General features: G+C 47.4%; 2 protein-coding genes across 2 annotated transcripts in view; both read left to right on the top strand.

Annotated features, from left to right (window-relative positions):
* Positions 1-3,264: 3,264 nt before the first annotated feature.
* Positions 3,265-11,780, top strand: cyyr1 (cysteine/tyrosine-rich 1; the record flags this gene model as incomplete). The annotated part of the gene is made up of 4 exons (XM_079735369.1): positions 3,265-3,334; positions 7,166-7,265; positions 9,450-9,610; positions 11,653-11,780. The coding sequence occupies 4 exons, from the start codon at positions 3,265-3,267 to the stop codon at positions 11,778-11,780; spliced, it is 459 nt and encodes a 152-aa protein (XP_079591495.1).
* A 1,091-nt stretch (positions 11,781-12,871) lies between these two features.
* appa (amyloid beta (A4) precursor protein a) overlaps positions 12,872-13,509 on the top strand; it is a 42,391-nt gene continuing 41,753 nt past the window's right edge. Inside the window, exon 1 of the mRNA XM_079735245.1 lies at positions 12,872-13,091. Within this exon, the coding sequence (XP_079591371.1) occupies positions 13,032-13,091 (60 nt within the window). The 5' untranslated portion in view covers positions 12,872-13,031. The remainder of the gene's footprint in view (positions 13,092-13,509) is intronic.

The following is a 13,509-nucleotide window of genomic DNA, read 5'->3' as shown; positions in this document are numbered from 1 at the left end:
GGCTGAGATTGCCTTCTCTGTGCAAGCCCTGGCATGTCGAGGTAAGCAAGACGGCGCATCTCTTTCCAATTACAGAGGCCTGCCTTTGGCTGACACACTAAACGTCGAACTCCCTGCGGAGGTTGAAGCTGCAGCGGGCGATAGACGGTGGTTCCGCAGGGCCCTGCGGTTCCGGAGTGCCCTGATGGTTCCGTCCACAAGGTGGCGTTAGTTCCCCTTCAGTCTGATTTAGAAATGTTGTGGTTTAGCCCACGGATGTGCATTATAAAAACAATGTTGTCCTGGTTAATACAGTTCATAGAGATATACAATAGATAATATATGTGTTTGCCCTCTGAATTATGCAGAGGCATTGGGTGGCTAAACTTGCCCCCCCCCCCGACACACAAAGGAAGTAATTAAGCTGTAATTATGGCTGGTGGAGATTGGCCCTGTCTGTTATTCAAGAGCGACATGTTTCTGCGAATTACCCCAGCGAATGTTGCAGACCCGGGATGTGTCTTTAATCCTTTTTTGATTGGTTGGTCGGTGGAAGTGTTTCCGGAAAACGAATATCGAGAAATAAGGTCTTCATTAACTTAAAAACCTTTCTTCATTTTTTTATTGGTTCTCCGGGTGGTTTTACCTGCATGCCTGGGTTTACTGCGGGGGAACCGTAACCTTCATCTGGAAGCCATCATGAATGATTAGTCTCTCTGTGGTGGACCACCCGGAGAGACCAAGTAGCGTCTTCTGCTCAGCAGTGTTGCCCCCCCCCCCCCCCCCCCCCCCCCCCCCCCCCCCCACACACACACACACACACACACACACACACACACACACACACACACACACACGCACACACTCCTAACTCCTTTAGTGCCAAGTCTTATTATTATGGTCTGGGACATATGTTGTTTTTATGTGATCTGCTTCACACACACTTGGTGGTGTGTGTATTGTTTAGCATTACACAGCTCTTGAATATGTGATATCTTACAAATGTTTAGGTTTCACTTCTTTGAGGGGGAATTTACCTTTTTACGATAAGCAAACGAAACACGGTTGTTACGTGAAAACAATAAAACAAGAAAAAATACTTTGGATGGCAGTTGGTAAATCATGGCGTACTGTAAACACGTTCAAGAACCGTCAATAACATTAGATTATCTTGAGGCCTTTTGAGGGGGTTAGTTTGGGGGTTGTTTATGAATCCCTTGGTGCGGTGTATCCAAATGAACTCCAGGCTACACGACACAAAACAGTCGAAGGCGTCGATCAAAAAGTGTTTAATCGTTTCTCAATGTAATTGGGCTCATCCTCCCCACAAACTATTGTAATTGTGTTGTGGGTTGAGTTCAACTGACAGGCCAGAAGGTTCGTGACAGAACCACGGCAGCCCTGGGAAGCTGTACTTGGGAGATGTTGGACTAACCATCCGTCTTTCTTCTATCACGTAGGTCATGTGGTTCCTTGTTGGACTCTGATTGGTCGATCCGGCCGCCAGCCGAACAACAGGACCGGCTCTGTTAATGATGTCCAACCACAACGCAAGGGAGCACGTTGTGCGTCAATTACTGATGTGGGTGTCTACTCACAGAGTCCATGCACTCATTTCAAGCATGAACACGGTAAAGGAAAATGAAGTGATTGAAACGTAAACCAGAGTTGTAGTTTAGAAGAAGCCAAGTTTAAAGAAACTTGTTGATGGCGCTGCAGCACTTTCTGTCTTATAAAACCGCATATTTGGGGAATGTTTTCGACAAGCAACATCAGACGATTTTGCTTACAAAGATACATCGCTAGCTTTATGCTGTTATGTTTATAACACCCCTATAATATAAGAATGGAACAGCCCGTTAGCTGTGACAGACCATCTCTAAACACACAACCCAACGTCACAAAAAAGCGGGATCTTAATGTCGTACCCTAGTCCCAATAGTTTTTTAAGCTGCTACGCTTCGGTGTTTTGTTTCATAAATGTAAGATTCCGATGTTAGCGTTATATCATAACCAGCCCAGAGGTTACAATTGAAAAGTGGGGCAACAGCCTGTGAATATCACAGGTTTAATTGAGCTGCAATGTCGGAGGGCCACTGTAGACGACGACATATTACTTGTTGCATGAACACCATGTAAATCATCTACAAGTAGGCCTACACGGATGAGGTCGAAGCAGGCTGTTTGAAAATAGCGCGCGCACAGGCTAACACTACAAATCATTCAGAAAAACCACAGGGTGCCTTTTTGGTTTTGAAATGGGAAATGTGTTTGTTCCTCATTACGGTCGCTGGCTCTTCTGTCTCCGAAGGGGAGTCGTGATTCAACCATATAGAGTGGACCGTATGGAGGAGAGATCAGCCCTAGACTAGGAGCTGTGGAAATTAATGTCTGTGGAGCTAAAACAGAGATTAAAAAAAAAAAGCTCACTGGATGCTGCTTATTAAGGGTGGAAAATGTCCCACATTGTATAGAACCTCTTTTTCTCCCCTTTATCCCTCTCTCTCTCTCTCTCTCTCTCTCTCTCTCTCTCTCTCTCTCTCTCTCTCTCTCTCTCTCTCCCCCCACCCCTCTCTTTTTCAATTCAATTTTCAATTATTTCTCTCTCCCCTCTCTCTTTCTCCTCCCACCGTCACTCTCCCTCTCTCCCTCCCCCTCCCTCTCTGTCTCGCACCCTCGTGTACCTCTCACCCTCGGACCCTCAACCACAGCCGTCCCGGGAGAGGGCAGCGTGAACCGGGGGGAATTTAAATCGCTCCCGCTAGACTGCTGGAAGAGGCCGCCTGCTGGGCTCCAGGGAGGGGGCACGGAAACACGGATACACACACGTGGACGAACAGGGACGGGTAAAGTTAGTTCCACGTTGGCCCGGCTAAACATTTTAGAAGTCTCTCATGGCTTCGAAAGCGAAATAGATATCACTATCACCATAACGACTGCATGTGTTAAATAATAACATAGAAGTTGTGTATATTCGCTTTTGAATGTTTGGCGTAGACCCAACGTGAAACCCACTTTGCCTCATCGAAGGAACACACGACGGGTCTCACGGCAACTTTGAGGTCCGCCGAGTGACGACCACGTCCCGGGTGGAGAGGAGGTCTCAGAAGTGAACCACAGGGGGTTTTATTCGTGTTTTTGTCTTTACACGTCAAGATATCGTCCTGCTAACCACTCGTTTGGACGAAGGATTCGGCAAGAGTTTTTCGATAAGGTAATTTTTCTGGATGAACAACGCGGATCATAGCGCGTCGGTGGCCGGCCAGGGGGAGAGATAACCCCGCCATGGAGAGCGCGGAGAGCCGGTGGTGGAGTTGGCTGAGCCTGGGCTCCCTGCTCCTCGTTCTGTTCTCCGGTGAGTTGGTTTCCCCTTCCTATTCTGGTCTTCGTGCTCTCTTTAGCCAAGCACTGTCGGGCACACTCGTGAATTATTTCACAGGGGTTACAACAGTCCACGTTCATCCCCAAGTCTTGATGTTTTATTCATGGGTTAGCGAAGCGCCTTGGAGCCGCTGATCCGCACCGGCGCGGGGGTTGGGGGGGTTCAGTGGAGACACCCCATACCGGGACATAGCCGACCTCAACCCCCGGTTTCGACTGGACTTGAATGGAAGTTGAAGTACGGACGTTTTACGCTTTTTCTTTCTGTCTCCGTGTCACCATAATAGGGGCAAGATTGATCTGGTAATCGGAGTTTAGTGTGTGGGTGAATGGGGGCTGAATGTTACAGGGTCGGTGGTGGTGGTGGTGGTGGTGGTGGTGGTGGTGGTGGTGGTGGTGGTGGTGGTGGTTTTTGAGAAGACCCGACACACTGCCATTGTCTGCCCCGGGTATCGAAAGACAGGAGCCGGGGGGCTAGGGGCAAGCGAGACCCATGGCTGGGACCACCCACTGAGCAGCTGCCCCGACCAGGCATTAACATCAGAATAGGGAGCCTTTTTATGTTCCCCTACGGCACCAAACCTGGGACAAGAGCCCACCTGGACGGCCCGTGTTGACTCTCGTGAAGGGTCCGCGTACAGACCCGTTGGTTTCTGTTCCTCTTTGTCCTGAGCTGTAGGGCCCAGGTCGTTAATACGTTTAAACGGTGATGGCTGAGATGGAGCAGAGCCTTCCCCTGACAAACGCACATGCGCACGCATACAAGTGCACGCACGCACGCACACAAACAGCTCGCACGTGCACACGGCCACGCACGATTGCGCAGTCACTCTCGCACAGGCTCTCTCAAAAAAAACCCACGCGCACTCATACACGCGTGCGCTATCACTCGCTCACGCGCACGCGCGCATACACAGCCAAAAGTTCACGTCAAAAGTTATAACTTCTTAAGTCCACCAGTTATCCCAGCCAGGGGCGTAGGAATGAGTTTAACATTGGGGGGGACACATATCAGAAACCTGACAGATCCGGTATAATTTTTAGGTGGGATAAATGCGCCTGTCTCCGATATTGGAGGGGACACGTCCCCTCCGTCCTCCGTCTCTTTCAAAGAGTGAAACACAATCATGGGGTCCACACGGCAGGTCCAGACTCGCAGAACTCCCCGGACACCGAGGGCACCTGAACGCGTAGCCCCGATGAAGACGCACGACCTCCACATCTCGGGAGACGCGCGACCGTGTTAATTCCACGCGCGAGCAAACGCGCGCACGCGCAGTCACGCAGTTGATCGTGGGTTCCGTCCGTCCGTGTGGCCATCGAACCCCATTGCAAATCAGATGCAAATATATGTCGTGATATATGTCATGCATCCTTGCAGGCGTTGGCGCGAAATGTCTCACTCCAGAGGCCACCTTTTTTAAATGAGCAGAACTCGATTAGCATGAGCCAAGTCGTCTTGGCCAGGTCATTCTTGGAAAATAGATTTTAATCTCAATTATTTTTTACCTGGTTAAATGAAGGATATTGATTGATTGATTGATTGATTGATTGATTGACAGTAGCCCTTCGGGGCGGCGCCTATGACATGACGTCATATCGCAGCGACGGCCTCCAGTAGTGATTAGTCTTTTCCTTGATTCAGTTCGCGTAGGTCAGTTCGCCAAGAAGAGTCGTTCAGAATCGTTTGTTCGTTCGTTCTTTCATTCGTTCGTTCAGTCTCGTTTCCGGTGAATCGAATCGTGGAATGCACGGTTCTCAGCTGACTCAGTCAGACTCAGCTCATCCCTCGTTCTCATTCTCAAACGATCGTGGATGTCGGTCATCAATCAATATTACAACTTTAACCAAACGCAGCGGGATTGGGGGTGGGGGGGGGGGTGGGGGTGTAGTTGATTATCGGATGTTTAACATATCAGCAAGATAATATATTTGATTTAGCAATGATGGTGGGAGTCCCGGTTGGAGAACGAACCATGAAAGAATGAGACAGACGAGACATTCAAATATTTGATTAATCTGGCACGACACAGAAAGTACAAAGACAGCATGCATTTATCATTTCACTGATATCGAATCGTATTATCGTACGCTCGCTCACTGAGCCTTTTCCCTCTTCTCTCACAGTCAGTGAACGAACAGCGAGTCAGCGACTAGTGGGTCCGGGAGGAGTGGAGTCTGAGAACGAACGAGACGAACGAGAGAGTAGAATCAGTTTGGTTAGCCTCTAGTTTGCAAACATAGCATAGGAGCGTCGGAATGCTAGCATTTGGTTTTTGGTCATGACTTTTTTTTGAGTCGTTGTTTATTCAATAATCGTAAAAGGTGTTTGTCACGATTTTGGGGATGTGAATTAGGATTTTACAATATGACAGCTCTGCTTTGCCCTCTCAATATAGACAGACCGAAAGATCCCATGATGCACTCTGATAAACAAGGACTATGGGCTTCTACTGTTTTTAAACAACCCTTATTTCCGCCACTTGCAAATGAATTTTTTTAACACGTATGTTGCGCAATTCGATAGCCGACCCAATTCCGCTCCAAAAAATCCTGACAAATGCTGTTACGTGACATTGTGACACGTTGGGGTCTTTTATGCATATTTCATCGTACACATTGTGGTTCCTTCCTGCTCCAGTTTCTACTGGAAGGTGTTTTTATTAACAACTAAGATATAATGACCCCCCGGTAGAGGGTCATTTGAGGAAAATCTCTAATTATTTAATTGATAAATGGTTCCGAACAACAAAGCTCTCGAAGGCCTTCAGGTATCGTTAGATTCTACTTCATCTCTTTATAACGTTGCAGGTTTAACTGGAAGTTGTTTTCGAGAAGAGACCTTTAACATAACAATAAAAAAAGGTGTGTGTGTGTGTGTGTGTGTGTGTGTGCGTGTGTGTGTGTGAGAGAGAGCCCAATGGCGTTTGAGCACATTTGTATAAGAGACGATCAATTTTGCGTTTTTTCGCGCCAGAGGGAATTTCGGTGGTGTGTGTACAAAGAAAAAGATTGTCTTTGAAAGATTATCTTTGAATGCATTTTCTTTCATCTTTGCCCTTTTTATCTTTCCTTTTTGAACTATGAGCTCCTTTGAGAAAAAAAAATCACTCCTGCATACTTCCTAGAACGTGTGATAGAAGTTTTGAAACAGTAGAGGGTGTTTGTATTAGTCTTTTGATTTCACCTGTGCAGTGCAAATTGGTCAGACATAAAACATTTATGTTGTGGTATCACCGCACCAGTCCATAGGGGATACCAGTCGCACAACTTCACCCAACACAAGTGGTTGGTAGAAGAGGTTGGCTGTAGCTAGTTCAGTTGGCATACATACTTGTTAGTTGGATTGCTTGGATGGATAAAATGCCTTTTCGGTGTTTCAGTCATAAAACTTGGCATTCGGATGGGAAAAACACAACCTATGTGCGTAACACAGGTGCTTTTATGTCTTGTGTTACCCAAGACATAAAGCAAGACGCTTTGTCTCGCTTTTAACGATATTGAAAGTCACTCAAGGCAACTGCCACCGCATTGAACCTGTTGACAGCCTGGTTGCCGTGGTGAAGCTGGCCAACTGTTCTGCCGCGAGCCCGGTATAATAAACACAACTTTGTGTCACTCGGTGTGGTGTAAAGCGAGAGAGAGAGAGAGGGTTTTTTACAAGACATTGGCAGTAAATTGTACGGGTACACACCGTTGACGATGTTGGCGTCGTACCTACGAACCAAAATGTCCTGGAGCAGTTTAATGAGCTCTAAAAAGGTGTGCGTGTGTGTGTGTGCGTGTGTTTGTGTGTGTGTTACAGGCGTTGGCGAGGCCAAGTGTGATGATTGCGTGGAGTACTGCTGTGAAGGCACGCCTCCCTTCTGTTGTTCCTACTACGCCTATGTGGGTGACGTCCTCTCGTAAGTACACGTGCACGCATGCGCATGCACGAACACGTGCACACATACATAGGCACACAAGCACACAAGCACATGCGCACGCAAATATAAAGTGTTTATCGGACACTTGAATTTTGTTCAAAGAAATTTTTTTTGTGAGTTTTTTGGGAACCAGTTTTTATTGCTAGTTACTGCGTGTGTCTGTGTGTTTGTGTTTGAGTGAAACAGTTAAACTGAGTGTGTTCAACTGAACACACGTGAACACATGTCTCGCTTTGAGTAATCAAGCTACAATTGAACACAGCTGTTAATGCAGTAAAACAGAAAAGCAACTTAATTACATCCTATGATTATAATGAGATGTGTTTACGTCTTCCCACGACATCCCGACGTTAATCCCAGTTTCTGGACTTGGTAAACCCATTACGGGGATGACGTCTGTCCGGACCTTCCGGAACACAGTTCCAACCAAGAGGCCACCGGCCTAACCCGTTTTCCATTTGTGACCTTTGACCTGTGACCAGGCGCTGACCCGCATAAGGCAGCTGCCATCCCCCCCTTTCACTCCCCCCCCCCCCCCCCCCCCCCCCCCGCAACAAGATGAACATTAGCAGCATAGGATCCAGTCCCAGGCTTCAAAAGGTTGTGTGGTCCAAACCCCCTTCCCAACTGGACAGACAGCCCACTGACACCCACTAACATCTGTCCTCTGTCTTCGGTGGGCGAGGTTACGATCTGCGTTGTGTCCTGGGAGAATGAATCTGCCGCGGTCAAGGGTGTTTATCAACTCAAGCTCTGATGTGCAGCGATGGAAACACGACACCCCGGGCCTATTTTAGACGGGCCTATTTCGGCCTCTTTCCGATACGATAACACGACGCGTAATCAAAGTTCCGGACATTAGCGATTAGCGTTTTGAGTTTGAAAGAGGCTGAATAAGTAACTGAATTAACCGCCCTAACGTTTTTAACTGACATTTCTACTGTTTACTAGAATAACTACTGCTAGTGGTTTTCAGGCACGTTTGTGTCATAGAAAAATCCTAAAAGCATTTATGTAGCCTTTTGACTTACTAGCAGCGGGAAAGGAGTTGTTTTATTTTTAACAGGGTTTACCCACTTTAAGAAAACCTGCATACACGCTCTTATTTTGGTTGAGATCAGGTATCAGTTTGTGTTGAACAGTACCTATCACAGGCTTAGATAGTTTTAGGATTAGGATTTCTCACTCTCAGCTGAAAGGCACTAGGTTTGATCGCTTATGTGCACGTAGCCAACCTGTAAGCCTCCTTGAACAGGACACTTGAACCCCCCCCCCCCACCTCCATCTCTATGTCATGTATCTTATTGTGTAAGTCCCCTTGGTTAAAAGTTTCTTGCTTTAATGAGAAATCTCTCTCTCTCTCTCTCTCTCTCTCTCTCTCTCTCTCTCGCTCTCTCTCACACAACCGTTCTCAAGCCTGGACACCATACTCCTGCTATTTATGAATCATATGTTCCTGTGCCGCTTTGGCAATTTAATCATTCCTCACCTCTTCGGTCGCCATGGCAGCCCACAATCAATCTCCCCATGTTATACGTCTGAGATGGCCACCTTGCTTGGGTTTGTGTGCGTGTGTGTGCGTGTGTGTGTGTGTGCGTGTGTGTGTGTGTGTGTGTGTGTGTTTATGTGTCCCTTTGCCTGTTTATTGGATTCTGAATGGTGTATTATTTTTTATGTGTGTGTCTCTGTTTTGAGTTGATAACAATATGTGCATTATTATAGATCATAAATAAATGTGTTTATTTGTGTGTGTGTGTGTTTGTGTGTGTGTGTGTGTGTGTGTGTGTGTGTGTGTGTGTGTGGAGGGTGTGTGCGTAATCTTTCCATGCACACCCTCCGCTTGACAATTGCTATAATTCTATTAATGTGGAATCTATTTGTTTTATGTATTTTCAATAATTTACTCAACCTTTAGCATCATAAACAAGCAGGACTGTGTGTGTCTGCGTGTGTGTGTTTTTGTGCAAGCGTGTGTGTGTGTGTGTGCGATCCATTCCAATCATTGCAAGCCTAACAATTTCAAGTGGAAATGAGTTTATAATAATTTGCCTTATAAACAGGTGTGTGTGTGTGTGTGTTTGTGTGTGTGTGTGTGTGTGTGTGTGTGTGTGTGTGTGTGTGTGTGTGTGTGTGTGTGTGTGTGTGTGTGTGTGCACGTTGCAGGGGCACGGCGATCTCGGGCATCGTGTTTGGCGTGGTGTTCCTCATGGGCGCCATGGCGGCGTTGGTCCTGTGCGTGTGCATGTGCATGAAGAACGGACGCGGAGCGCGCGTCGACGTGTTCCGGACCTCCTACATCAACAGCGTGACCCAGGGTTACCCAGGTACCCACACTCACTCACTCACTCACCCACTCACTCACTCACTCACTCACTCACTCACTCACTCACTCACTCACTCACTCACTCACTCACGCACGCACGCACGCACACACTTACTCCCTCACACCCACAAACTCACGCATCTACACACCTCACACGCACACCCACACTTATGCATATACATGTGTCTGTACGTGTATTTGTGTGTGCGTGAGTGAAGGTGAAGGTGTGTGTGTGTGTGTGTGTGTTGGCCAAATAAAGACGTGTGTGTGTTAGTGTGTGTGTGTGTGTGTGTGTGTGTGTGTGTTGGCCAAATAAAGCCGTGTGTGTGTTAGTGTGTGTGTGTGTGTTGGCCCAATAAAGACGTGTGTGTGTGTGTGTGTGTGTGTGTGTGTGTGTGTGTGTGTGTTGGCCAAATAAAGACGTGTGTGTGTTAGTGTGTGTGTGTGTGTTGGCCCAATAAAGACGTGTGTGTGTGTGTGTGTGTGTGTGTGTGTGTGTGTGTCAGTGAAGGCGTGCGTGCACACGTGCGTGCATCTGCGTGCATGTGTGAAACCCTAGCCGTCATGCTAGCAGGCAGGTGGGTGGAACAAAGAGTGTTCTCAAGAATGGATGGGTGTAATATTCCGCATGCTACACCCTCACCTGCGGCGGTCACAGTTAGCATACCCCTCCTCTCCCCCCCCCAACCCAACTGAAATCAAAGGGCTCAAAGCTGTGATGGAGTACGGACGTGACACGTGTACATTAACCCGGCTATAGAATAATACGCGGCCGATTCCACTGGGTTCCTCTCTCATTGTTGACACAGCGCGTTAAACAACAAAGGGGCGGCACAATGAGGGAGGTTTTGTTTGGCTAGCAAACAGGCAACGTACTTCCGTGCTGTGGTTCACCGCTGAACACAGTTGTGCCGGAAACACATCTGATGTCGTCATGTTAGTTGTGTAATGTGATATTTAATGGAAAGGTTTTATGGCCTCTGGACCTTTTGAAGTTTTGTTTTAAGGTATTTTTGACAGTTGTCGCATCCTACTGTGTTCACAACGTAAAAAATGAAGAGCAACCCAGAGAGAATGTTCGGCGACATTGCACACTGCAGAACGTTGAGAGTTTATCATTTATTAGTCTATTGACCTTGTCAAGGGTTCGGCCCTGCCAGTGTAAGCACTTTGTAAATTCCTCCACCAGAGGGCGCTACTCTTACACTCAAGACGCGAAAATGTAAACGCTGGCGACGCTTCCCCTTGAACATTTATAAACTAGCAGTCCATAAAAAAATAACGTTTTATATATAAATAAAAAAATGTATTAGATTTTTTTTTCACAAGAAAGTTGACCGGCTATCAGTTGAGAAAATATAATTTTTACAGAGGTGTCACCTTAGGACAAATGCAGGTATCTAGTGTAGTCTACTACCCTGGCCCTGGTACTTAAAATTAGCACACCTTCAATTAGTGTTAACGAGTGTCATCTGTGTTTGTCCTTTGATGACGCCTCTGTGAAAAGGGTCTATAGGGTTTGTAGGTCGTGACTTTACATAGCAATGACCATCTTCATCTCTGAGGTATAGGAGCGTAGGAATGCTTTTGGTAGTAATGGCGTCTTGGTTATTGTTTAGTTATGAATGGTGAAATTATTAAGTCATTGTGGGGAGACATTGCTGTGTTCGAAAACAGCACAGTATTTCTCATGGGAGACGTGGCAAAACAAAGTTTTGATTAGCCTACATTACGGTATATTTACGTTGACATTACTACAACTCGCCCTGAGCATCAGAAAATGCAGAGTATTACCCACAGAAACTCCCATGATGCATTCTGATGTGCAAGCCCTATTGGAATGTGCTATCGCTCCACGAAGCCAGTGTTTTTATTATATTATTATGTTATATTATTTATTTTTATTATTATTCAGTGACATTGGGCAATCTGGATAATGAAAACGAAACGTTTGTCATTTTTGCCCAAGAAACATAAAATGTAACAAAATGAAGTCCCTCATCTTATTGACCTGTCCTCTTCTTCTCTCTCCCCGTCTCCCAGGGCCCCCGCCCCCCTACGACTACGAGATGTACCCTCCCTCCCCGCGCCCGCCCCCCTATACCCCAACGCCGGCCCGGCCCGACAACTACTCCCCCCCACCCCCTTATCCCGGCTGTGCCCTGAAGTGAACCCACCAAGCCGCTGCCAGCCCAGACTAACCCCCCCGGCGGACATTTTGACACTGGATCACTGAGCGGGGTGTTTGTGTGTTAGGACGTCCTTCTTGTTTTGTATTATTTTTGGGTAGATGTGTGTGCATCTCGTTCCCTAAAAGAATGTGAACGTGACATGCCCCTTTGCATATTTGCCCAAAGCAACGCTGACTACCCCTACCACCCTAACCCAGCCTGGCTGGGTTAGGGTGGTAGGGGTAGTCAGCGTTGCTCAGCCGACCCGGCTAGTCTAGTTTGTGTTGCTGGGCCAACAGCCGCTAGCATCTCCCCCCCCCCCCCGTCAAACGCACCCCCGAAAAACGTTGCTGTCCGATGGCGCAGAGATCGGAGTTCTACTCAATGATGCTCTGGGCGACAGACATCTGCAGAGCGGAACCCCGGTTTGGTACCTGTCCTTTCTGGTCGAGAGTTTTTGACGATTTAAGAATGTTTTATTGCACACGGGACTCTGTTTGGGTCGCAGGAAGGTCAAAGGTCATCTGCTGTAATCTCGCGCACCACGGCGGAACTTCATGTGTGACACATGATTTTAAAGTGTATATCTGTTTTTTCCGATAGTGTCAATGTTGAAGACTCGGCGGTTGATACTGAATCGTTGACCTGGGTATGTCTTACTTGAAAACAGTGTTGTGGAGCTGTGGCTGAAACGTGGAGTCATCCACCTGACTTATGTAATACTTTGAATGGTTTCTTGTATTTACCCCCCAACAAAGTCGTAGAGATGGGATTTTGGACTCCTGTGTGAATGTGATCTGTGATCCTTCATCCCAGAGGACATTGGACTGCATACAGTTTTAATTTAAAAAAATTGTAGTCTATTTGTGCTGTTTCTATATCTGTGTACATAAATAATAAATCATGTTAAAATTAATTTGAAATAATAAAAGTTGAATCAATCATTTTTTTCTCCCTAAAAAAAATCACAGCGCAATTGTGTGTCAGTGTGTGTGTGCGCGCGCCCGCGTGCGTCTGCGCATGCGCGCCCTCTTCCACTCCGTTCTCCCGTCTCAGGTCAGGTGATCCCGGGAGCGAGCAGCTGGGAAACCCTCGGAATCGTTCGCCATCAAACGACGACGAGAGACGAGCGGCAACTGTCAGCACAGGCAGCACACACCGACACATCCACAACGAACCGACACACACACACACACGTATAAACACCCCAGCTAAGGACGTGTTTTGGCCCCCCCGACAAGACCACCAGCAATGGGCGACCGCGTAGCGTTACTGCTGCTGGCTCTGACGACTTCTGCTCTGGCTCTGGAGGTAAGGAGACGGTAACACAAAAATGGGACTTATGGTGGATAAAACCCCCGGTGCAGGGTCTCATCTCCCCCGTCACATCACTGTGGGTCTCCCGTGGTGGAGCTGCAGATTGAGTCGGGAATCGGGACTGTTCCCCCGCTATAGGAGGGGAAATGACTGCAGTATGGGGGTCACATGATGACAGCGGAGAGTTATTATGGTGTTTTTGTGTAACGGATTAAACGCGGTCTCGCGGACTGGTAACGGCGGCGCGTGTTGACAGCGCGAGCTGGTCCAGTATTGCCTGCTCATGCTGCGCTTTATCGGGACCACGTATGCGGTGGTGGTACTTCATGGTCGCAGAGCCCATGTTTCGGGCAAATTATAATTAATCCCGTTTTCACCTATGCCTATGTTTTCGTAGCTAGTCGTGGTGTAC

The sequence above is a fragment of the Pollachius pollachius genome (genome assembly GCF_949987615.1).
Source record: "Pollachius pollachius genome assembly, chromosome: 4".
NCBI lineage: Eukaryota > Metazoa > Chordata > Actinopteri > Gadiformes > Gadidae > Pollachius > Pollachius pollachius.
This window is presented reverse-complemented; position numbering and strand designations above follow the sequence as displayed.